Genomic DNA, 25,481 nt, shown 5'->3' on the forward strand with positions numbered 1-25,481 from the left:
AATTTCTCCCTCAGACAAAACCTCCCTCCTGGCCCCTTCAGATAGGTGTGAGGGTATGTCAGAACAGATATCATCAGCGTCCTCTTGCTCTTCAGTGTTTAAAACAGAGCAATCACGCTTTCTCTGATAAGTAGGCATTTTGGAAAAAATGCATGCAATAGAATTATCCATTACAGCCATTAATTGTTGTATGGTAATAAGTATTGGCGCACTAGATGTACTAGGGGCCTCTTGTGTGGGCAAAACTGGTGTAGACACAGAAGGGGATGATGCAGTACCATGCTTACTCCCCTCATTAGAGGAATCATCTTGGGCAATATCATATCTATGGCATTATTATCCCTACTTTGTTTGGACATTATGACACAAATATATCACATATATTTAAATGGGGAGACACATTGGCTTTCATACATATAGAACATCGTTATCTGATGGTTCAGACATGTTAAACAGGCTTAAACTTGTCAACAAAGCACAAAAAACGTTTTACAATAAAACCGTTACTGTCCCTTTAAATTTCAAACTGAACACACTTTATTACTGAATATGTGAAAAAGTACACCAAAAAACTCTAAGCCATCTCCGTGGAGATGTTGCCTGTACAACGGCAAAGAGAATGACTGGGGAAGGCGGAGCCTAGGAGGGATCATGTGACCAGCTTTGCTGGGCTCTTTGCCATTTCCTGTTGGGGAAGAGAATATCCCACAAGTAAGGATGACGCCGTGGACCGGACACACCTATGTTGGAGAAATCTTCATCCCTTTTCTGCCAGAGAGTAAATAGTACACACCGGTACCATTTAAAATAACAAACTTTTGCTTGAGAAAATAAAAACTAACATTTTTGTCACCACACTCCTCTTGCCCTTCCTAACAGTTAAGCAGGCAGAGAGAATGACTGGGGGGTGGAGCTAAGTGGGGAGCTATATAGGCAGCTCTGCTGTGGGTGCTCTCTCTGCCACTTCCTGTAGGAGAGGAGAATATCCCACAAGTAAGGATGAATCCGTGGACTCAATACATCTTACAAGAGAAACACTAGCACATGCGCAGTTGAGTGGACTGGCTGTTACAGTTACCTGAAGTGTACAAAGTTGTACACATGGGGAGACTGGGGGAGCACATATATGTTGATTAGTGTGTTATGGTTGTGTCTGAGGACAGGGGTGACCCCGAAAATGTTTATACAGTAAATTATTATGTTTGTCAAAACTAGAGAGTGCATTTAATTTTTGGTATCTGTTTGAAAATGTAAAGTGCACCCCAGAGTGTATATTGATAAAGTGAATGCGGAGTCCACTGTGGACTTATATAAATGTTCTTGTTGAAAGGACAGTTACCTTGGTGAATCGACTCTTGATTGTATCCATTATATGAGTAATAGTTTGACTTAAGAATTGCTTTAAAGTATCTAAGCTACAGTTCCACATGAGTGTCAGAAGGCAACGATCAACAATAGACTGGCGTGTTATATTTGAAAGCAGATCCTCACTCTTGAACATGCTGTGCACTGTATCCAAAAAGGCTAATTGCTTATCAAAGCTACTCCTGAAAGTAAATAAAAAAAATAAAAAATAAAAAAAAAAATGATTAGCTTTTATCTCAAATATATAAATAAAACCAGTCTTTTTAAAGGGGCATAATAGCAAACATATTTTCTAAGACTGTATTCTCTAAATCACTTTTTATGGTAATTGCAAATGGACAGAAACTGAGCAAAACACAAGGAAATTACCTTACATGTACTGTAGTTTCCTTACTTTGATTTAGTTACCTATGTAGCTCTGGCCCAAGATTAAATATTTCTTTCAGAGAAATTAACCAATACCCAAAGCCCAAACTTTTTTTTTAGATATTATTATGCTACCTTCTATTACACCTCCCTGCATTTCATATTTAATTTGATTTTAAACCATTTTGTTTATATCAATACAGGAACAAAATATATTGATGCCTTTCTCCCACTACATTTACTATTTAAAGCAAGCTAAATTCTTGACAAGCCATCCCTTGAAAAGTAAGGGGATTTGCACACCATTGATATAATATCACCAGTTATATCACTTACCTACTACAAACAAAGATCATACAACCACTTAAGGCCTTTGAAAAATTGTACTGTATGGAAGTCCGGGTAAAACAATCCCTCTCTACATCATACTATCTTTAGTCAGCTCATTCTTCCATAGGTTTACCATGCTGCCACATATCAACTGCTTGTAACAGTTTAATGCCATACTAACTATGCAAAAGAAGAATGGATACAGAAAACTCTATTATCTAGAAAAAGTGTTTCCTTCATGTAATTGGCAAGAGTCCATGAGCTAGTGATGTATGGGATATACAATCCTACCAGGAGGGGCAAAGTTTTCCAAACTCAAAATGCCTATAAATACACCCTTCACCACACCCACAATTCAGTTTTACAAACGTTGCCTCCCTATGGAGGTGGTGAAGTAAGTTTGCGCTTGATTTTCTTCTGTGATATGCGCTTCTCAGCATTTTGAAGCCTGATTCCTCTCAGAGTACAGCGAATGACAGAGGGATGTGAAGGGAGTATCACCTATTGTATTCTATGGTTTTCATCGCAGGAAATCTTTTTGTAGGTTCTATGTCATCGGTCGTAGAAATTCATCTCCTACCTCCCTTTTCAGATCGACGATATACTCTCATATTCCATTACCTCTATTGATAACTGTGTCAGTACTGGTTTAGCTATCTGCTATATGTTGATGGGTGTCTTTCAGTAAGTATGTTTACATTACTTAAGACACTCTCAGCTATGGTTTGGCACTTTATGTATTAATGTAAAGTTCTAAAAATATGTATTACACTTATATTTGCTATGAGTCAGGTTTATGTATATTTCCTTTTGCAGACTATCAGTTTCAAAATTGGGAAAAACATATTTAGGAAGTTATTTTTTCTTACCTGGGGTATAGTCTTTTCTTTGAAATTGACTGTTTTTATTAAATTTTGCGGGCAACATTAGGCTTGGAAGGCCGCAAAATGCTAATATTTATTGCGTCATTCTTGGCACGAGATTTTTTTGGCGCGAATGTACATTTGGTGATGCAAACGTAATTTCCAGCGTCTTAATTGACGCCAGGTTTCCTCGCACAAGGTTGCATCTGCCATGACGCGAGTTGCGTCATTTCCAGATGTTGTTAGAGCCAAAATTTATTTTTTGGAGTTGTGCGTCATACTTGGCGCCAAATAATTTATTAATTTAAACCCCACTTCCTATATGTCCCTTGCCTTTTTCTATGCTCAGAGGTCTATGCTGTTTGCATTTTTTCCCTTTCCTGAAACTGCCATAGAAATTGATTATTTTGCTTTATATGTTGTTTTTTTTTCTTACATTTGCAAGATGTCTCAATCTGATCCTGTCTCAGAAACCACTGTTGGATTCCTGCTGCCTGATAACAGTTCTAAGTCTAGATTACTAGCTCTTTCTTTCCAAGGTAGCAATTTGTTTGGTTCTCAGTTGGATTCAACTATTTCAACTGTCACTGGAGGGGAGTTTTTTTACCTCAGGGTAAGAGATCTAAGGGTAAATCTAAAGCATCTAATAGTTTTCGTTAATTTCGACAGAATAAGGAACAGAAAGCCAATCCTTCCCCCAAAGAATCTGGTTCCAATTGGAAACCTTATTCAAGTTGGAATAAATCCAAGCCGTTTAAGATACCAAAGTCAGCCCCCAAGTCTGCATGAAGGTGTGGCCCTCATTCCAGCTCAGATGGTGGGGTTGGGGGGCAGATTAACAATTTTCCAAGCCATTTAAGCAGATTTTGTCCAAAATCAATGGATTCAGAGTAAGACCTCCTGTGAGAAGATTTTTTTCTCTCACACGTCCCAGCAAATCCAGTGATGGCTCAGGCTTTTCTGAAGTGTGTTTCAAACCTGGAGCTTTCAGGGGTAATCATACCAGTTCCGTTTCAGGAACAGGGTCTGGAGTTTTATTCAAATCTGTTCTCCCAAAGAAAGAAAATTTATTCAGGCCAGTTCTGGATCTGAAAATTTTTAATCGTTTTGCAAGAGTGCCAACTTTCAAGATGGTGACTATAAGGACTATTCTGCCTTTTGTTCAGCAAGGTCATTATACGTCCACAATAGACTTACAGGATGCATATCTTCATATTCCGATTCATCCAGACCACTATCGGTTTCTGAGATTCTCTTTTCTAGACAAGCATTACAAATTTTTCACTCTTCCATTTGGCCTAGCGACAGCTCAAAGGATTTTTTCAAAGGTTCTCGGTGCCCTACTCTCTGTAATCAGAAAACAGGGTATTGCAGTGTTTCCTTATTTTGACGATATCTTGGTACTAGCTCAGTCTTTACATTCTGCCGAATCTCACACAAATCAACTAGTGTTGTTTCTTCAAAGACATGGTTGGAGAATCAATTTACCAAAGAGTTCCTTGATTCCTCAGACAAGGATCACCTTTTTAGGTTCCCAGATAGATTCAGTGTCCATGACTCTGTCTCTAACAGACAAGAGACAAATAAAATTGGTTTTAGCTTGTCGGAAACCTTCAGTCTCAATCATTGCCTTCAGTAGCTATGTGCATGGAAGTTTTAGGTCTCATGACTGCAGCATCGGACACGATCCCCTTTGCTCGTTTTCATATGAGACCTCTCCAGCTTTGTATGCTGAATCAATGGTGCAGGGATTATGCAAAGATATCACAATTAATATCCTTAAATCCCAATGTTCGACTCTCTCTGACTTGGTGGTTAGATCACCATCGTATAGTTCAAGGGGCCTCTTTTGTTCATCCAACCTGGACTGTGACAGATGCAAGTCTTTCAGGTTGGGGAGCTGTCTGGGGATCTCTGACAGCACAAGGGGATTGAAAATCTCAAGAGGAGAGATTACAAATCAATATTTTAGAACTCAGTGCTATTTTCAGGGCTCTTCAGGTTGGCCTTTGTTGAAGAGAGTACTGTTCATTTGTTTTCAGACAATATCACAACTGTGGCATATGTCAATCATCAGGGTGGGACTCACTGTCCCCTAGCTATGAAAGAAGTATCTTGGATACTTTCTTGGGCAGAATCCAGCTCTTGTCTAATTTCTGCGGTACATATCCCAGGTGTAGACAATTGGGAAGCGGATTATCTCAGCCGTCAGACTTTACATCCGGGGGAGTGGTCGCTCCATCCAGATGTGTTTTTTCAGATTGTTCAGATGTGGGGTCTTACAGAAATAGATCTGATGGCTTCACATCTAAACAAGAAACTTCCTAGGTACCTTTCTAGGTCCAGGGATCCTCAGGCGGAAGCAGTGGATGCCTTAGCAGTTCCTTGGTTTTACGTTCCTTGGTTTTACCAACCTGCTTATATCTTCCTGCCTCTAGTTCTTCTTCCAAGAGTGATCTCCAAGATCATCATGGAATGATCGTTTGTGTTTCCGGTAGCACCAGCATGGCCTCACAGGTTCTGGTATGCGGATCTTGTCTGGATATCCAGTTGCCAACCTTGGCCACTTCCTTTAAGACCAGACCTTCTGTCTCAAGGGCTGTTTTTCCATCAGGATCTCAAATCATTAAATTTGAAGGTATGAAAATTGAAAGCTTAGTCATAGAGGTTTCTCTGACTCAGTGATTGATACTATGTTACAGGCTCGTAAATCTGTCTCTAGGAAGATTTATTATCGAGTTTGGAAGACTTATATTTCATGATGTTCATTTCATAAATTCTCCTGGCATTCTTTTAGAATTCCTAGAATTTTACAGTTTCTTCAAGATGGTTTGGATAAAGGTTTGTCTGCAAGTTCCTTGAAGGGACAAATCTCTGCTCTGTTGTATTTCACAGAAAGATTGCTAAACTTCTTGAGATTCACTGTTTTGTACAGGCTTTGGTCCGTATCAAGCCTGTCATTAAAATCAATCTCTCCTCCTTGGTGTCTTAATTTGGTTTTGAAGGCTTTACAGGTTCTTCCTTTTGAGCCTATGCATTCTTTGGGCATTAAACTACGTTCTTGGAAAGTGTTGTTCCTTTTAGCCATCTGTTCTGCTAGAAGAGTTTCCAAATTATCTGCTTTTATTGTGAGTCTCCTTTTCTGATTTTCCATCAGGATAAGGCAGTTTTGCGGACTTCATTTAAATTCCTACCTAAGGTTGTGAATTCTAACAATATTAATAGGGAAATTGTTGTTCCCTCTTTGTGTCCTAATCCTAATAATTCTTTGGAGAGATCCTTATATTCTCTGGATGTTGTAAGAGCTTTGAAATATTATGTTGAAGCTACTAAAGATTTCAGGAAGACTTCTAGTCTATTTGTTGTCTTTTCTGGTTCTAGGAAAGGTCAGAAAACTTCTGCCATTTCCTTGGCATCTTGGTTAAAGCTTTTAATTCATCAGGCTTACTTGGAGTTGGGTCAGAGAATCACAGCTCATTCTACTAGATTAGTCCCCACTTCGTGGGCTTTTAAGAATGAAGCTTCAGCTGATCAGATTTGCAAAGCAGCAACTTGATTCTTTGCATACATTTACTAAATTCTACCATTTTAATGTATTTGCCTCTTCGGATGCAGTTTTTGGTAGAAAAGTTCTTCAGGCAGCTGTTTCAGTTTGATTCATCTGCTTTTATTTTAAGTTTTTTTCTTTTCAATTATGAGAAAAAACTTATTTTTTTGGGTTGTGGATTTATTTTTTTCAGTGGAAAATGGCTGTTATTATTTTTTATCCCTCCCTCTCTAGTGACTCTTCTGTGGAGTTCCACATCTTGGGTATTACTATCCCATACTCATCACTAACTCATGGACTCTTGCCAATTACATGAAAGAAAACATAATTTATGTAAGAATTTGCCTGATAAATTCATTTCTTTCATATTGGCAAGAGTCCATGAGACCCACCCTTTTTATGGTGGTTATGTTTTTATTTCCAGTTCCTTTTTTGATGCTTTTTACTCCTTTTTCTATCACCCCACTACTTGGCTATTCGTTAAACTGAATTGTGGGTGTGGTGAGGGGTGTATTTATAGGCATTTTAAGGTTTGGGAAACTTTGCCCCTCCTGGTAGGATTGTATATCCCATACGTCATTAGCTCATGGACTCTTGCCAATATGAAATAAATTAATTTATCAGGTAAGTGCTTACATAAATTATGTTTTTATATATAAACTATATAGTTAGGAACCTAATCTACTATTTTTTCCCCTTTCTATTGTGTTCTCTATTCTAGAACAAATATAGCGTGTACAGTGCATACAGATTCATGTTGTTCCCATTCATATACAATGATACTGAACTAAGGAGATCTTGGTTTAGTCACTAATTTAGTATGAACTCTAAATATAAGCATTTCAGTTAATTTTACCCTTTGTCAAATGTAAACTTGAGGTCTTTTGGAAAGCATGATGTTTGCTATTTATATTCTATACCCAATTATGATCTCATGTGTTCAATGGTAATATGATGCACTATAAGATCTATTCTGTATTATATTGACAAATATATTTGTTAATCCTCTCATTGGATGACACCTTTACATGTCCGAGGTCCAAGAGTAGCCTCAATATTTCCTCTATGGAAGGATTCAGTGCAATGAAAAATGAAAAGTTAAAGTATTATTGACACATACAGTACATAACAAAAAATCAATACAAAGATTATATATACAGTGGGGTAAAAAAGTATTTAGTCAGCCACCAATTGTGTAAGTTCTCCCACTTAAGAAGATGAGAGAGGACTGTAATTTTCATCATAGGTATACCTCAACTATGAGAGACAAAATGTGGAAACAAATCCAGACAATCACATTGTCTGATTTGTAAAGAATTTATTTGCAAATTATGGTGGAAAATAAGTTTTGGTCAATATCAAAAGTTCATCTCAATACTTTGTTATATATCCTTTGTTGGCAATGAGAGAGATCAAACATTTTCTGTAAGTCTTCACAAGGTTGTCACACACTGTTGCTGGTATGTTGGCCCATTCCTGCATGCAGATTTCCTCTAGAGCAGTGATGTTTTGGGGCTGTCGCTGGGCAACATGGACTTTCAACTCCCTTCAAAGGGTTTCTATGGGGTTAAGATCTGGAGACTGGCTAGGCCACGCCAGGACCTTGAAATGCTTCTTACGAAGCCACTCCTTTGTTGCCCGGGCAGTGTGTTTGGGATCACTGTCATGCTGAAAGACCCAGCCACGTTTCATCTTCAATGCCCTTGCTGATGGAAGGAGGTTTGCACTCAAAATCTCACGATACATGGCCCCATTCATTCTTTCATGTACACGGATCAGTCGTCCTGTTACCTTTGCAGAGAAACAGCCCCAAAGCATGATGTTGCCACCCCCATGCTTCACAGTAGGTATGGTGTTCTTTGGTTGCAACTCAGCATTCTCTCTCCTCCAAACACGACGAGTTGTGTTTCTACCAAACTCTTCTACTTTGGTTTCATCTGACCATATGACATTTTCCCAATCCGCTTCTGGATCATCCAAATGCTCTCTAGAATACTTCAGATGGTCCCGGACATGTACTGGCTTAAGCAAGGAGACACCGCTGGCACTGCAGGATCTGAGTCCATGGCGGCTTAGTGTGTTACTGATGGTAGCCTTTGTTACGTTGGTCCCAGCTCTCTGCAGGTCATTCACTAGTTCCCCCGTGTGGTTCTGGGATGTTTGTTCACCGTTCTTGTGATCATTTTGACCCCACAGGTGAGATCTTGCGTGGAGCCCCAGATCGAGGGAGATTATCAATGGTCTTGTATGTCTTCCATTTTCTAATTGCTCCCACAGTTGATTTCTTCACACAAAGCTGTTTGCCTATTGCAGAGTCAGTCTTCCCAGCCTGGTGCAGGTCTACAATTTTGTTTCTGGTGTCCTTCGACAGCTCTTTGGTCTTCACCATAGTGGAGTTTGGAGTGTGACTGTTTGAGGTTGTGGACAGGTGTCTTTTATACTGATAACAAGTTAAAACAGGTGCCATTAATACAGGTAATGAGTGGAGGACATAGGAGCCTCTTAAAGAAGAAGATACAGGTCTGTGAGAGCCAGAAATCTTGCTTGTTTGTAGGTGACCAAATACTTATTTTCCACTATAATATGCAAATAAATTCTTTCCAAATCAGACAATGTGATTGTCTGGATTTGTTTCCACATTTTGTCTCTCATTGTTGAGGTATACATATGATGAAAATTACAGGCCTCTCCCATCTTCTTAAGTGGGAGAACTTGCACAATTGGTGGCTGACTAAATACTTTTTTGCCCCACTGTGTATATATATATATATATATATATATATATATATATATATATATATATATATATATATATATGCATCTCATACTAATTGACTGCACTGCTAATTAGTGTTTGTATGAAAACCAACAAAGATCTACATCACCAGCAACAAGAGTGTAGAGTTGTAATCGACACAATATACTGCCCCAATATATGGCTACTTTCAGAAACTAGTTTTTTTTTGTCTAATAGTGTTTGTTTTTCACTTAATGTAGTGTAGTTCACAAGGAGACTATTTAAATAGAAAACAACTTTTACTATTATGTCCCTTTATATTTTAAATAAGAAAGTGGTAATAAAAATTGAAAAAGATGTATTTAAAAAGCATTATGATTACCTTTGAGCTAGCTTTTTAAAGGTGCTTTGAAACAGTGTTTCCATGAAATGTTCACTGTCCCGACAAAGAATTTCAGCCATTAATTGTAAGAGCATAGAACTCTGGGACAATTCAAGTGCATCTAGAAACTAAAAGTAAAAATCAGTCAACCATGTTACATTTAAAAAATGCATTTATCTGCTGTATTTACGACTATAAGATCCTAATTTCTACTATCCTAAGCTTATTCAATGGTAATAGAGTTAAGATGAAAGAGACAAGAAACAACTTAAAGGGAACATAAAAGATATACCAGTTTTAAATATCTTCATATGCCAGCCAATCTCCTACAAGATTTTATTCTATAGCTTTTTATGGCAAGAATACTTTAAGAATATATAGTTTTCGTACACTAATGGTATGAAAAATGATGGATAAAGATATTTTCAGACGTGGTTTGTTTGAGGTTTTCCTTATGTTACTGTTGAGGCCTTGAGTGGGGTACATCTATAACGATGTAATGGTTATTTTTTTTTCCTGATAATGTTGTATTACTGTGGTAATAGTTTTCTATTTTGATAAATTCATGTTATCAACAATATTGTTTTGTTCCTTCAAAAAGAAAAAGAAAAACTATTTATGCTTACATGCTAAATTACTTTCTTTTTTAGTGGTGAGAGTCAACAAGTCCTTACTGTTGGAAATTTAACACCTGGCCACCAGGAAGAGGCAGACACCCTACACCAAGAGCTTTTAATCCCTCCCACTTTCCTGTACATCCTAGTCTAAAGTGTAGTCAAGTAGAAGGAGAAAACAGAAAAGTAAGAAAAGACAAAGTAAGACAAATGAGGCACAAACTAGAACTGCTGTCAACAAGATTGAAACAAACTTGGGTGGGTCTTGTAGACTCTTAGCACCAAGAAAGAAATCAATTTATCATGTGAACATAAATAATGTTTTCTTTTTCTTAAGGTGGTGAGGGTCCACAAGTCCTTACTGTTGGGAACTAATACCAAATATGTGGAGACCACGAGAAATGGGTGGGACAAAAATGACGGCAGGCACCTATTTAGGGCTGGACTTTTATTGGGCAGAATCAGACTGGACTGATCAGACTGATATGCTACAGGATATTTCTTTTTAGTGAAAGGCAAAGTATTCTAAAAGAGACTGCACCCTGAGTGGCACTGGCCTTATGATCAAGCACAGATGTTTTTCTAGCTTTTTTGTCTGTCTCAGGTGAGTGTGTCTCTCTATTTTCTTTTTGTAAACCTTTATCCAGAACATCCTGATGAAAATGAAGAAATCTAGGAATACTAAAAGAACGCAAACAAAAATGTATTTTAACACACCATTAAAGATAAATCTTCCATACTTTATTATATATTTTCCTAGTAACAGGTTTATGAGCCCGAATGAGAGTGAGTTTGCCATTGTATCTTAAAAACCCCTTTGAAAAAAATTTAACTGTTAAGTCTCCAAGCAGTGAAATTGAGAGATTGAAGATTTTGATGAATGAAAGGTCCTCGTGACGTCAAGAAAGAAGCCATGGTAAAACGCTGTACATTTGAATCAGATTCACATACCAAGTTCTGCATGGCCATGCTGGAGCTTTAAGAATAGCTAATGTGTGTTCCTGCTTGAGCCAAGCAATTACACTTGGACAGAGTACAACTGGAGAAAATACATGGCTAAGAAACTGGTAGGGCATCCATGAGCTTAGATTGTGAGTCTCCGGACCTTTCACCATACCTGGGAAGTTTGTGATTCAGCCGAGAGCTAATAAGTCTATATCTGGCAGACACCAACGCTGACCAAACTAATAAAAAAAATCTTCTGATTGAGAGACCACTTCCCTGAATGGAGAAATTGACAACTCAGTTGTTGGTCCCTAGAATGTGGATTGCCGAAATTGTACACTGAAGGCCCATGACAAAATATGAGATACTCCTTTGATTGCTGGAACACTGCAAGTACCTCCTTGGTGATTGATTTAGGATTCTTCAGTTGTCAGATTAAAAACAAATGTATGGCACCGCTCTGAAGAGGCCAAACTTGAAGAGTTCAGAAAATGGCACAAAGTTTTTGAACATTGATTGGTAACCTCGCTTCCTGAGGAGACAGAAGTCCCTGCGATCTCGGAGATCCTCAACCACAGTGACTTGTGTCTTTGATAATAATTTTACAAGAGGTACTAAGAAAGTACATTGCTTGCAAGATACTCTGGTGAGACATCTAACAAGGGAATGCATTACTGAAATATCCAGCAAACTTATCAGAGACATTAGTGCAAGCCACATTTTTAAAGATTGAGTTTGTGTTGCTTTGTCAAATACAGATGCATGGAGTTTATAATCAACAGTAAAAAGGAGACCTTTGCCCTTTGTTATTTTTGTCTGGTGTGAGCTGTTGCTAAAAGAAAAGATGGCACCTGAACAAAAAACAAAATTTATGCTTACCTAATAAATTTCTTTCTTTTGTGGTGTATCCAGTCCACGGGTTCATCCATTACTTGTGGGATATTCTCCTTCCCAACAGGAAGCTGCAAGAGGACACCCACAGCAGAGCTGTCTATATAGCTCCCACCTCCAGTCATTCGACCGAAGACAAGTAAGAAAAAGGAGAAACTATAGGGTGCAGTGGTGACTATAATTTTAAAAATAAAAACACCTGCCTTAAAGTGACAGGGCGGGCCGTGGACTGGATACACCACAAGAGAAAGAAATTTATCAGGTAAGCATAAATTTTGTTTTCTCTTGTAAGGTGTATCCAGTCCACGGGTTCATCCATTACTTGTGGGATACCAATACCAAAGCTTTAGGACACGGATGAAGGGAGGGACAAGGCAGGAACTTAAATGGAAGGCACAACTGCTTGTAAGACCTTTCTCCCAAAAATAGCCTCCGAGGAAGCAAAAGTATCAAATTTGTAGAATTTAGAAAAAGTATGAAGCGAAGACCAAGTCACCGCCTTACAAATCTGTTCAACAGAGGCCTCATATTTAAAAGCCCATGTGGAAGCTACCGCTCTAGTAGAATGAGTTGTAATTCTTTCAGGAGGCTGCTGGCCAGCAGTCTCATAAGCTAAACGGATTATGCTTCTCAGCCAAAAAGAAAGAGAAGTTGCCGAAGCATTTTGGCCTCTCCTCTTTCCAGAATATACAACAAACAATGCCGATGTTTGACGAAAATCCTTAGTAGCTTGCAAATAAAACTTTAAAAGCACAAACCACATCAAGATTCTGTAACAGACGTTCCTTCTTTGAAGAAGGATTAGGACACAGTGACGGAACAACAATTTCCTGATTGATATTCTTATTAGATATCACCTTAGGAAGAAACCCAGGTTTGGTACGCAAAACTACCTTATCTGCATGGAAGATCAGATAAGGGAAATCACACTGTAAGGCAGATAACTCTGAAACTCTTCGAGCCGAAGAGATAGCTACTAGGAACAGAACTTTCCAAGAGAAAAGCTTGATATTTATGGAATGCAAAGGTTCAAACGGAACCCCTTGAAGAACTTTAAGAACTAAATTTAAACTCCATGGCGGAGCAACAGGTTTAAACACAGGCCTGATTCTAACCAAAGCCTGACAAAACGCCTGAACGTCTGGAACATCAGCCAGACGCTTGTGCAAAAGAATAGACAGAGCAGAAATCTGTCCCTTTAAGGAACTAGCCGATAATCCCTTTTCCAATCCTTCTTGGAGAAAAGATAATATCCTAGGAATCCTGACCTTACTCCACGAGTAACCCTTGGATTCACACCAATGAAGATATTTACACCATATCTTAGGATATATTTTCCTGGTGACAGGCTTTTCGAGCCTGAATCAAGGTATCAATGACCGACTCGGAGAAACCACGTTTTGATAAAATCAAGCGTTCAATCTCCAAGCAGTCAGACACAGAGAAATTAGATTTGGATGTTTGAATGGACCTTGGAGTAGAAGGTCCTGCCTCAGCGGCAGAGTCCATGGTGGAAAGGATGACATGTCCACCAGATCTGCATACCAAGTCCTGCATGGCCACACAGGTGCTATCAAAATCACCGAAGCTCTCTCCTGCTTGATCTTGGCAATCAGACGAGGGAGGAGAGGAAATGGTGGAAACACATAAGCCAGGCTGAAGGACCAGGGCACTGCTAGAGCATCTATCAGCGTTGCCTGGGGATCCCTTGACCTGGACCTGTAACGAGGAAGCTTGGCGTTCTAACGAGACGCCATCAGATCCAGTTCTGGTTTGCCCCATAGTTGAATCAGCTGGGCAAATACCTCCGGATGGAGCTCCCACTCCCCCGGATGAAAAGTCTGCCGACTTAGAAAGTCCGCCTCCCAGTTCTCTACTCCTGGGATATGGACAGCTGAGAAATGGCAAGAGTGAACCTCTGCCCAAAGAATTATCTTGGAAACCTCCATCATTGCCAGGGGACTACTTGTTCCCCCCTGATGGTTGATATAGGCTACAGTCGTGATATTGTCCGACTGCAATCTGATGAATCTGACCGCAGCTAGTTGAGGCCAAGCCTGAAGAGCATTGAATATCGCTCTTAGCTCCAGAATGTTTATCGGAAGGAGGGCCTCCTCCTGAGTCCAAGAACCCTGAGCCTTCAGGGAATTCCAGACTGTGCCCCAGCCCAGAAGGCTGGCATCTGTCGTCACTATAGTCCATTCTGGCCTGCAGAAACTCATTCTCCTGGACAGATGGACCCGAGATAACCACCAGAGAAGAGAATCCCTGGTCTCTTGATCCAGATTTAACAGAGGAGACAAATCTGTGTAGTCCCCATCCCACTGATTGAGCATGCAAAGTTGCAGTGGTCTGAGATGTAGGCGGGCAAACGGAACTATGTCCATTGCCGCTACCATCAGGCTGATCATTTTCATACACTGAGCCACTGACGGCCGATAAGTGGAATGAAGAACACGGCAAGAAGTTAGAAGCTTTGATAACCTGACCTCTGTCAGAAAAAATTTCATTTCTACTGAATCTATCAGAGTTCCTAGGAAGGAAACACAATTTCTCTGGAACTACAACGGGTTCACAGTCATCCAGAGTCGCTAAAACCTCCCTAAGCAATAAGCGGAGGTGTTCGAGCTTAAATTTAAATGCTGTCATTTCAGAGTCAGACTGAAGCAACGCCTTCCCTGAATCTGAAATGTCACCCACAGATAGAAGCTCTCCTGCCTCGGCTTCTGAGTATTGTGAGGGTATATCGGACACAGGTATTAAAGCGTCAGAAAGCTCTGTATTTGTTCTAGCCCCAGAGCTGTCTCACTTTCCTTGTAACCCTGGCAGTTTGGACAATACCTCTGAGAGGGTAGCATTCATAACTGCCGCCATGTCCTGTAAGGTAAAAGAATTAGACGCGCTAGATGATGTACTTGGCGTCACTTGAGCGGGAGTTATAGGTTCTGACACATGGGGAGAGCTAGATGGCATAATCTCCCTTTTTTCAGTCAGAGAATCCTCTGGAGATAAATCTTTAAGCGCCATAATATGGTCTTTATAGTTTATAGAAATTTCAGTACATTTGGTACACATTCTAAGAGGGGGTTCCACAATGGCTTCCAAACATATTGAACAAGGAGTTTCCTCTATGTCAGACATGTTTAACAGACTAGTAATGAGACAAGCAAGCTTGGAAAACACTTTAATAAAGATGAAACAGGAATTAAACAAAAACGTTACTGTGCCTTTAAGAGAAAAAAACTAGCACTTAAACTGCAAAACAGTGTAAAAATATAGTGAAGTCTTTGAAATTTTTACAGTGTGTGTAAGGGACTAAAGCAACATTGCACCTACTTGCAAATGGATGATTAACCCTTTAGGCCCCAAACCGGATTTAAAAAACGTTAACCACCGTTAAAATACAGTTAAACACCTTGCCACAGCTCTGCTGAGGCTCCTACCTGCCCTCAAATACGATTTAGGGAAGAAATAAACCCTCTATAGTGGTCCTCAGATGCCAGAGGACTCCTCTAGGGAAGCTGGATGTCTCAGTCTGAAGGAAACTGCGCATCTAGAGCGCGAAAATAGGCCCCTCCCACCATGTACTGGATGCCAGAGGGGCCTTAAGAAAATACTCCTAGGAGTATCTGACTAGCCATGTGGAAAACTAGGCCCCAAATAAAGACTCATCTCCCTCAGAGAAAAAAACGTCCTATTTATGAAACGTACACGTTTTGTCACTAAGTAATATGAGTATTAACATGAGTATTACTCTGTTTTGTAAGCATGATCCCAGTCGTTGTTAAATCACTGCATCAGGCTTACCTCAATTACACAAGGCTGTGTCAGCATTTTCTAGAACTTATCATCTCTCTAGAAATAAAAATACTGAACATACCTCAAAGCAGGTAATCTGCAGACCGTTCCCCCAACTGAAGTTTTCCCATACTCTTCAGTTATGTGTGAGAACAGCAATGGACCTTAGTTACAAACCGCTAAGATCATCAACCTCCAGGCAGAATTCTTCTTCTAATTTCTGCCTGAGAGAAAAACAGTACAACGCCGGTACCGTTTAAAAATAAACTTTTGATTGAAGGTAAAACTACACTAAGTCACCACACATCTCTTGATACTTCCTATCTTGTCGAGAGCTGCAAGAGAATGACTGGAGGTGGGGGTTAGGGGGGGAGCTATATAGACAGCTCTGCTGTGGGTGTCCTCTTGCAGCTTCCTGTTGGGAAGGAGAATATCCCACAAGTAATGGATGAACCCGTGGACTGGATACACCTTACAAGATAAATATTGTCCAAGTAACTGCAAAAGCCATACCCTGTCCTGTAAAATGTCGGATAGATACTGAACACAACGTAAGACCGCCTCTCCTTTTATCTGGTTTACAGATAACATGGAGAGAAGAAACCTGCCTCTGGGAAGAAAATTCTTCAACTCCAGTGTGTAACCCTGGGACACAATATCTACCACCCAGGGATCTTGAACATCTCAAACCCAAGCTTGAGCAAAGAAAGAGAGTCTGCCCCCCACAAGATCCATTCCCAGATCGAGGGCAGACCCTAAATGCTGATTTCAAGTCAGCAACAGGCTTCCTGGACTGCTTCCCCTTATTCCAAGACTAATTTGACTTCCAAGATGGCTTGGACTTTTCCTGCTTGGAGGAAGAAGAGGAAGATTTGCCAGAGAAGTTATGAAAGGAACGAAAATTACTCTGCCGACCCTTCTGTTTATTTCATTCATCCTGAGGAAGAGAATGCCCCTTCCCTCCCGTAATATCAGAAATAATCTCAGCCAAACCTGGCCCAAACAAGGTTTGACCCTTGTAAGGAATAGACAAAAGCTTAGAGGACACATCCACAGATTAGGATTTTAACCATAAAGCTCTGCAAGCTAAAATGGCAAAACATGAAATTTTAGTTCCCAACTTGATGACCTGTAGAGAAGCATTTGTAATAAAGGAATTAGCCAACTAATCAGAGTGGAAACTGCTCCCTCCACCTTAGGAACCATCTGCCAAGATTCCATAATAGAATCAGCAATAGGAAACATCATCCTAAAAATTGGAGAAGGGGAAAAAGGAATCCCAGGTTTCTCCCATTTTCGTGCAATAATATCTGAAACACGATCTGGTAGAGGAAAAACTTCCACCGAGGAAGGGACATCAAAAAACGTATTAAGTTTTCTAGATTTCTTAGGAATAACCATGATTGACGCCTCAGTCATCCAAGGTAGCCAAAACCTCCTTGAGTAACAAACAAAGGTGCTCCAGCTTAAACCTAAAGGAAGCAACCTCAGGTTCAGAAGAAGGATATACACTATCATAATCCGAGATCTCACCCTCAGATGCTACTGAAGTATCTTCCTCCTCAGACTTATGAGAAGAAACACTAGACACAATTGCAACAGAATCAGAAGCCTTATACTACCTTTTGCGCTTCCCCTGTAACACAGGAAAAGCAGACAAAGCCTCAGATACTGCCAAGGATATATGGGTAGCCATATCCTGCAAGGAAAAAACAACCTGAGACGAAACACAGGGCACTGCAGAAGATTGGGACGAATGAGGAAAAAGCTGCGGATTAGCCTGAACAGGAGACTCCTGAACAACATCCGCCCTAGACAATGAAGGCTCAGAATCAAAAAGTCTATCCTTGAAATGTAATGTTCTATCAATACAAGAGGAATAAAAAGGGATAGTAGGCTCAACATAGAGAACAAGCAGCAGCCTGCAGGGCATCTTGGTCCATATTATTCCAAAGGAAAAAACCTTAATGAATAAAAAATTCTAAGTTCAATTCAATTTTAATGAAATAAAAAAAATGTTACTGTCCTTTTAAATTTTAAACAGATTTTTTTTTTTTTTTTTTAAACTAGAAAATCCATTAAATAAACTGCATAATAAATCTTGCAGCGACAATTTTTTTCAAAATGAATGCAAAAAGAGACACAATCGTTATAGTACCTGAAATTCAGACAGAAACATAAATATAAACAGAGCAACAGCTCCACAAAAAAACAACAGGAAACCTCCACACCTCAGCAAGCTCTGCTGAGGTGCCTACTTGACCTCCTTGCTGCCGGAAACAAAGTCAGAAAATGATCTGGACCCCCATACTGCCGTCCCGGAGAGAACGTTGAACCACCTCTGAGGAGCTATGCAACATCCAGGAACAACAGGAAACAGCTAAAAGGGCGCCAAAAATGTCCTTGCTATCTTAGATAAGCCCACCTATTGTGGGCATGGCCTAACAAACCTCCCGGTAGCCATTAATACACAAACAAAAAACATGTACACCAAAGTGAAAACATAAACTGAGCCAAACATCCCCAGTGCCTGCAAAAATGCCATACAATAAACCGTTAACCTAGAAGGCTGATTGTATATTTAGACAGAATTAACTATCAAAGTGCCAAATTCTCCTATATCAAAACAGGGAAAGAAATAGGCACTTACCTCAAAAATCTGTCCAGCAGCAGGACAACTCTCTTGGTATGAGAGGGGCTTCCTACCTCACATGGACCTGTGGAAAAAAGAAAAGGCCGAGTAAACTTACTCAAACTTTCAACCAAGGGCAGTATGAAATTACTTGGAAGGCCCAGTGGGGATTATACTCCACAAATTCCCAAATGCTTAAAATGCCACCAATTGCTCTACTGAAGAGACTGACATGGACTATGGCTAAACCCCAAAGAAAACCAGAGCAAACTTCCTCTGCTTAAAAAAACAGAATTTATGCTTACCTGATAAATTACTTTCTCCAACGGTGTGTCCGGTCCACGGCGTCATCCTTACTTGTGGGAATATCTCTTCCCCAACAGGAAATGGCAAAGAGTCCCAGCAAAGCTGGCCATATAGTCCCTCCTAGGCTCCGCCCACCCCAGTCATTCGACCGACGGACAGGAGGAAAAATATAGGAGAAACCATATGGTACCGTGGTGACTGTAGTTAGAGAAAATAATTCATCAGACCTGATTAAAAAAACCAGGGCGGGCCGTGGACCGGACACACCGTTGGAGAAAGTAATTTATCAGGTAAGCATAAATTCTGTTTTCTCCAACATTGGTGTGTCCGGTCCACGGCGTCATCCTTACTTGTGGGAACCAATACCAAAGCTTTAGGACACGGATGAAGGGAGGGAGCAAATCAGGTTACCTAAACGGAAGGCACCACAGCTTGCAAAACCTTTTTCCCAAAAATAGCCTCCGAAGAAGCAAAAGTATCAAATTTGTAAAATTTGGCAAAAGTGTGCAGTGAAGACCAAGTCGCTGCCTTACATATCTGATCAACAGAAGCCTCGTTCTTGAAGGCCTATGTGGAAGCCACAGCCCTAGTGGAGTGAGCTGTGATTCTTTCAGGAGGCTGCCGTCCGGCAGTCTCATAAGCCAATCGGATGATGCTTTTAAGCCAAAAGGAAAGAGGTAGAAGTCGCTTTTTGACCTCTCCTTTTACCAGAATAGACGACAAACAGAGAAGATGTTTGTCTGAACTCTTTTGTAGCTGCTAAGTAGAATTTTAGAGCAAGGACTACATCTAAATTGTGTAGCAAACATTCCTTCTTTGAAACTGGATTCAGACACAAAGAAGGTACAACTATCTCCTGGTTAATATTCTTGTTGGAAACAACCTTTGGAAGAAAACCAGGCTTAGTACGCAAAACAACCTTATCTGAATGAAACACCAGATAGGGCGGAGTACACTGCAGAGCAGATAACTCTGAAACTCTTCTAGCAGAAGAAATAGCAACCAAAAACAAGACTTTCCAAGATAATAACTTAATATCTATGGAATGTAGAGGTTCAAACGGAACCCCTTGAAGAATTGAAAGAACTAGATTTAGACTCCAGGGAGGAGTCAAAGGTCTGTAAACAGGCTTGATTCTAACCAGAGCCTGAACAAATGCTTGAACATCTGGCACAGCTGCCAGTCGTTTGTGTAGTAAGACAGATAAAGCAGAAATCTGTCCTTTTAGAGAACTCGCAGATAATCCTTTATCCAAACCTTCCTGCAGAAAGGAAAGAATCTTAGGAATTTTTATCTTATTCCATGGGAATCCCTTGGATTCACACCAACAGATATATCTTTTCCATATTTTATGGTAAATTTTTCTAGTCACTGGTTTTCTGGCCTGAACCAGAGTATCTATCACAGAATCTGAAAACCCACGCTTTGATAGAATCAAGCGTTCAATCTCCAAGCCGTCAGCTGGAGGGAGACCAGATTTGGATGTTCGAATGGACCCTGAACAAGAAGGTCCTGTCTCAAAGGTAGCTTCCATGGTGGAACCGATGACATATTCACCAGGTCTGCATACCAAGTCCTGCGTAGCCACGCAGGAGCTATCAAAATCACTGAGGCCCTCTCCTGTTTGATCCTGGCTACCAGCCTGGGAATGAGAGGAAACGGTGGAAACACATAAGCTAGGTTGAAGGTCCAAGGTGCTACTAGTGCATCCACTAGAGTCGCCTTGGGATCCCTGGATCTGGACCCGTAACAAGGAACCTTGAAGTTCTGACGAGACGCCATCAGATCCATGTCTGGAATGCCCCATAATTGAGTCAACTGGGCAAAGATCTCCGGGTGGAGTTCCCACTCCCCCGGATGGAATGTCTGACGACTCAGATAATCCGCTTCACAGTTTTCCACACCTGGGATGTGGATCGCAGATAGATGGCAGGAGAGATCCTCCGCCCATTGTATTATTTTGGTCACTTCTTTCATCGCTAGGGAACTCCTTGTTCCCCCCTGATGATTGATATACGCAACAGTCGTCATGTTGTCTGATTGGAATCTTATGAATCTGGCCTTTGCAAGCTGAGGCCAAGCCCTGAGAGCATTGAATATCGCTCTTAGTTCCAGAATGTTTATCGGGAGGAGAGACTCTTCCCGAGACCATAGTCCCTGAGCTTTCAGGGGTTCCCAGACCGCGCCCCAGCCCACTAGGCTGGCGTCGGACGTGACAATGACCCACTCTGGTCTGCGGAAGCTCATTCCCTGGGATAGATGGTCCAGGGTCAGCCACCAACGGAGTGAATCTCTGGTCTTCTGATCTACTTGAATCACTGGAGACAAGTCTGTATAGTCCCCATTCCACTGTTTGAGCATGCACAGTTGTAATGGTCTTAGATGAATTCGCGCAAAAGGAACTATGTCCATTGCTGCAACCATCAACCCTACTACTTCCATGCACTGAGCTATGGAAGGACGTGGAACAGAGTGAAGAACTTGAAAAGCGCTTAGAAGTTTTGACTTTCTGACATCTGTCAGAAAAATCCTCATTTCTAAGGAATCTATTATTGTTCCCAAGAAGGGAACTCTTGTTGACGGAGACAGAGAACTTTTTTCTATGTTCACCTTCCATCCGTGAGATCTGAGAAAGGCCAGAACGATGTCTGTATGAGCCTTTGCTTTTGAAAGGGACGACGCTTGTATTAGAATGTCGTCCAAGTACGGTATTACTGCAATGCCCCTCGGTCTTAAAACCGCTAGAAGGGACCCGAGTACCTTTGTGAAAATTCTTGGAGCAGTGGCTAACCCGAATTGGAGGGCCACAAACTGGTAATGTTTGTCCAGAAAGGCGAACCTTAGGAACTGATGATGTTCTTTGTGGGTAGGAATATGTAGGTACGCATCCTTTAGATCCACGGTAGTCATAAATTGACCTTCCTGGATAGTGGGTAGAATCGTTCGAATGGTTTCCATTTTGAACGATGGTACCCTGAGAAATTTGTTTAGGATCTTTAAATCCAGAATTGGTCTGAAGGTTCCCTCTTTTTTGGGAACTACGAACAGATTTGAGTAAAATCCCATTCCTTGTTCCGTCCTTGGAACAGGGTGTATTACTCCCATCTTTAACAGGTCTTCTACACAATGTAAGAACGCCTGTTTCTTTATTTGGTTTAAGGATCAGTGAGACATGTGGAACCTTCCCCTTGGGGGTAGTTCCCTGAATTCCAGAAGATAACCCTGAAAAACTATTTCTAGTGCCCAGGGATCCTGAACATCTCTTGCCCAAGCCTGAGCAAAGAGAGAGAGTCTGCCCCCTACTAGATCCGGTCCCGGATCGGGGGCTACTCCTTCATGCTGTTTTGTTAGCAGCAGCAGGCTTTTTGGCCTGCTTACCCTTGTTCCAGCCTTGCATAGGTTTCCAGGCTGGTTTGGGCTGTGAGGCATTACCCTCTTGCTTAGAGGATGCAGAATTAGAGGCCGGTCCGTTCCTGAAATTGCGAAAGGAACGAAAATTAGACTTATTCTTGGCCTTGAAAGGCCTATCTTGTGGAAGGGCGTGGCCCTTTCCCCCAGTGATGTCTGAGATAATCTCTTTAAATTCTGGCCCAAAGAGAGTTTTACCTTTGAAAGGGATGTTAAGCAATTTTGTCTTGGATGATACATCCGCTGACCAAGACTTTAGCCAAAGCGCTCTGCGCGCCACAATTGCAAACCCTGAATTTTTCGCCGCTAATCTAGCTAATTGCAAAGCGGCATCCAAAATAAAGGAGTTAGCCAACTTAAGTGCGTGAACTCTGTCCATAACCTCCTCATATGGAGTCTCTCTACTGAGCGACTCTTCTAGTTCCTCGAACCAGAACCACGCTGCTGTAGTGACAGGAACAATGCACGAAATGGGTTGTAGAAGGTAACCTTGCTGTACAAAAATCTTTTTAAGCAAACCTTCCAATTTTTTATCCATAGGATCTTTGAAAGCACAACTATCCTCGATAGGAATAGTAGTTCGCTTGTTTAGAGTAGAAACTGCCCCCTCGACCTTAGGGACTGTCTGCCATAAGTCCTTTCTGGGGTCGACCATAGGAAATAATTTCTTAAATATAGGGGGGGGGAACAAAAGGTATGCCGGGCTTCTCCCACTCCTTATTCACTATGTCCGCCACCCGCTTGGGTATAGGAAAAGCGTCGGGGTGCACCGGAACCTCTAGAAACTTGTCCATCTTGCATAATTTCTCTGGAATGACCAAGTTGTCACAATCATCCAGAGTAGATAACACCTCCTTAAGCAGTGTGCGGAGATGTTCTAATTTAAATTTAAATGTCACAACATCAGGTTCAGCTTGTTGAGAAATTTTTCCTGAATCAGAAATTTCCCCATCTGACAAAACCTCCCTCATGGCCACTTCAGATTGGTGTGAGGGTATGACAGAACAATTATCATCAGCGCCCTCCTGCTCTTCAGTGTTTAAAACAGAGCAATCGCGCTTTCTCTGATATGCAGGCATTTTGGATAAAATATTTGCTATGGAGTTATCCATTACAGCCGTCAATTGTTGCATGGTAATAAGCATTGGCGCGCTAGATGTACTAGGGGCCTCCTGCGTGGGCAAAACTGGTGTAGACACAGTAGGAGATGATGTAGTATCATGTCTACTCCCCTCATCTGAGGAATCATCTTGGGCAATTTCATTATCTGTGGCAGTACTGTCCTTACTTTGTTTGGACGCTATGGCACAATTATCACACAATTTTGAATGGGGAGACACATTGGCTTTCATACATATAGAACATAGCTTATCCGAAGGTACAGACATGTTAAACAGGCTTAAACTTGTCAATAAAGCACAAAAACCGTTTTAAAACAAAACCGTTACTGTCACTTTAAATTTTAAACAGAGTACACTTTATTACTGAATATGTGAAAAAGTATGAAGGAATTGTTCAAAATTTACCAAAATTTCACCACAGTGTCTTAAAGCATTAAAAGTATTGCATACCAATTTTCAGAGCTTTAACCCTTAAAATAACGGAACCGGAGCCGTTTACAAAATTAACCCCTATACAGTCCCAGCTACAGTCTTTGCTGTGACCTAACCAAGCCCAGAGGGGAATACGATACCAAATGACGTCTTCTAGAAACTTTTCCAACTATTTTCAGGTCCTCACACATGCATCTGCATGTCTTGCTCTCAAAAACAACTGCGCAGTAATGGCGCGAAAATGAGGCTCAGCCTACAACTGGGAAGGCCCTTCCTGACTGGAAAAGGTGTCTAACATAGTGCCTGACGTTAAAAAACGTTCCCCAAGTTTATAAGTGTGAATTATCAGCATTAACATGTATAAAATGTCCAAATAAAGCAATCGATTTAGCCCATAAAAGTGTCTACCAGTTTTATAGCCCATATTAAGCCCTTTATTCTGTTTGAAACTAAGAAAATGGCTTACCGGTCCCCATGAGGGGAAATGACAGCCTTCCAGCATTACACAGTCTTGTTAGAAATATGGCTAGTCATACCTTAAGCAGAAAAGTCTGCTAACTGTTTCCCCCAACTGAAGTTACTTCATCTCAACAGTCCTATGTGGAAACAGCAATCGATTTTAGTTACTGTCTGCTAAAATCATCTTCCTCTCACAAACAGAAATCTTCATCCTTTTCTGTTTCAGAGTAAATAGTACATACCAGCACTATTTTAAAATAACAAACTCTTGATAGTAGAATAAAAAAACTACATTTAAACACCACATACTCTTAACCATCTCCGTGGAGATGTTGCCTGTGCAACGGCAAAGAGAATGACTGGGGTGGGCGGAGCCTAGGAGGGACTATATGGCCAGCTTTGCTGGGACTCTCTGCCATTTCCTGTTGGGGAAGAGATATTCCCACAAGTAAGGATGACGCCGTGGACCGGACACACCAATGTTGGAGAAATAAACTCTTGATTGAAGAATCAGACACCTATCTTTACCCCTCCTTGCAACTGATACAAGCAAAGAGAATGACTAGGAATTGTGGGTAGGGGGAGTGGTATTTAACAGCTTTTGCTATGGTGCTCTTTGCCTCCTCCTGCTGGTCAGGAGTGATATGCCCAACAGTAATTAAGATGATCCGTGGACTCACTGTGTCATTAGAAATAAACATGACTTGCTCAGACCCCAACTAAAATATTAAGGTATATAAGCAATAAACACAGGGCATAAAACATATACCAATATACAGTTCATTAGTCCCCTGCGCTATTAGGCATTATAATAATGACTTGCTCTATAATAAATTCCCTTAACTAGAAGTATAAAGCACTATAACGATAGACATTAGAACTGTTTAACTTTAATAAATGTGATGTTTATTAAGGTCTATAGCATTTTAAACACATTTAAAGATAGCCATAATTCTGCAAGCAAAAATAAAAAAATGAGCCTGACATCGACTCTCCGCTCTGAGTCGGATAAGGAGGCAAGAAAATGGCGCCGCTTCGATCTCCCTTAGATGAAGGAGGCGGAGTCACATAACTAAGGCGCACAATATGTCTGAGTCCTTCTTACAATAACGCGTCTCCATTCTGAAAGGCTTTTAGATTTAAATAGAGTGACTTAGCCCTTTCTACTATTGGGCTTTCAACTCTTAAACACTCTGTCACCATTCTTGCCAATACCGCTCTCAGAACGTTACCTCTTTCTGCAGTAGCAGAAATTCTTAAAAGACAACATAAAACACTGAAAATA

The 25,481-nt window shown here is 40.7% G+C and overlaps 1 protein-coding gene across 1 annotated transcript in view; it reads right to left on the reverse strand.

Moving 5' to 3' along the window:
- Positions 1 to 25,481, reverse strand: part of PRKDC (protein kinase, DNA-activated, catalytic subunit) — a 2,064,551-nt gene that overhangs the window by 907,542 nt on the left and 1,131,528 nt on the right. The window contains 2 exon segments of the mRNA XM_053715028.1: positions 1,340 to 1,547; positions 9,591 to 9,718. Coding sequence (XP_053571003.1) covers positions 1,340 to 1,547; positions 9,591 to 9,718 — 336 coding nt within the window.

The sequence above is a fragment of the Bombina bombina genome, chromosome 5, assembly GCF_027579735.1.
Source record: "Bombina bombina isolate aBomBom1 chromosome 5, aBomBom1.pri, whole genome shotgun sequence".
NCBI classification, from domain to species: domain Eukaryota; kingdom Metazoa; phylum Chordata; class Amphibia; order Anura; family Bombinatoridae; genus Bombina; species Bombina bombina.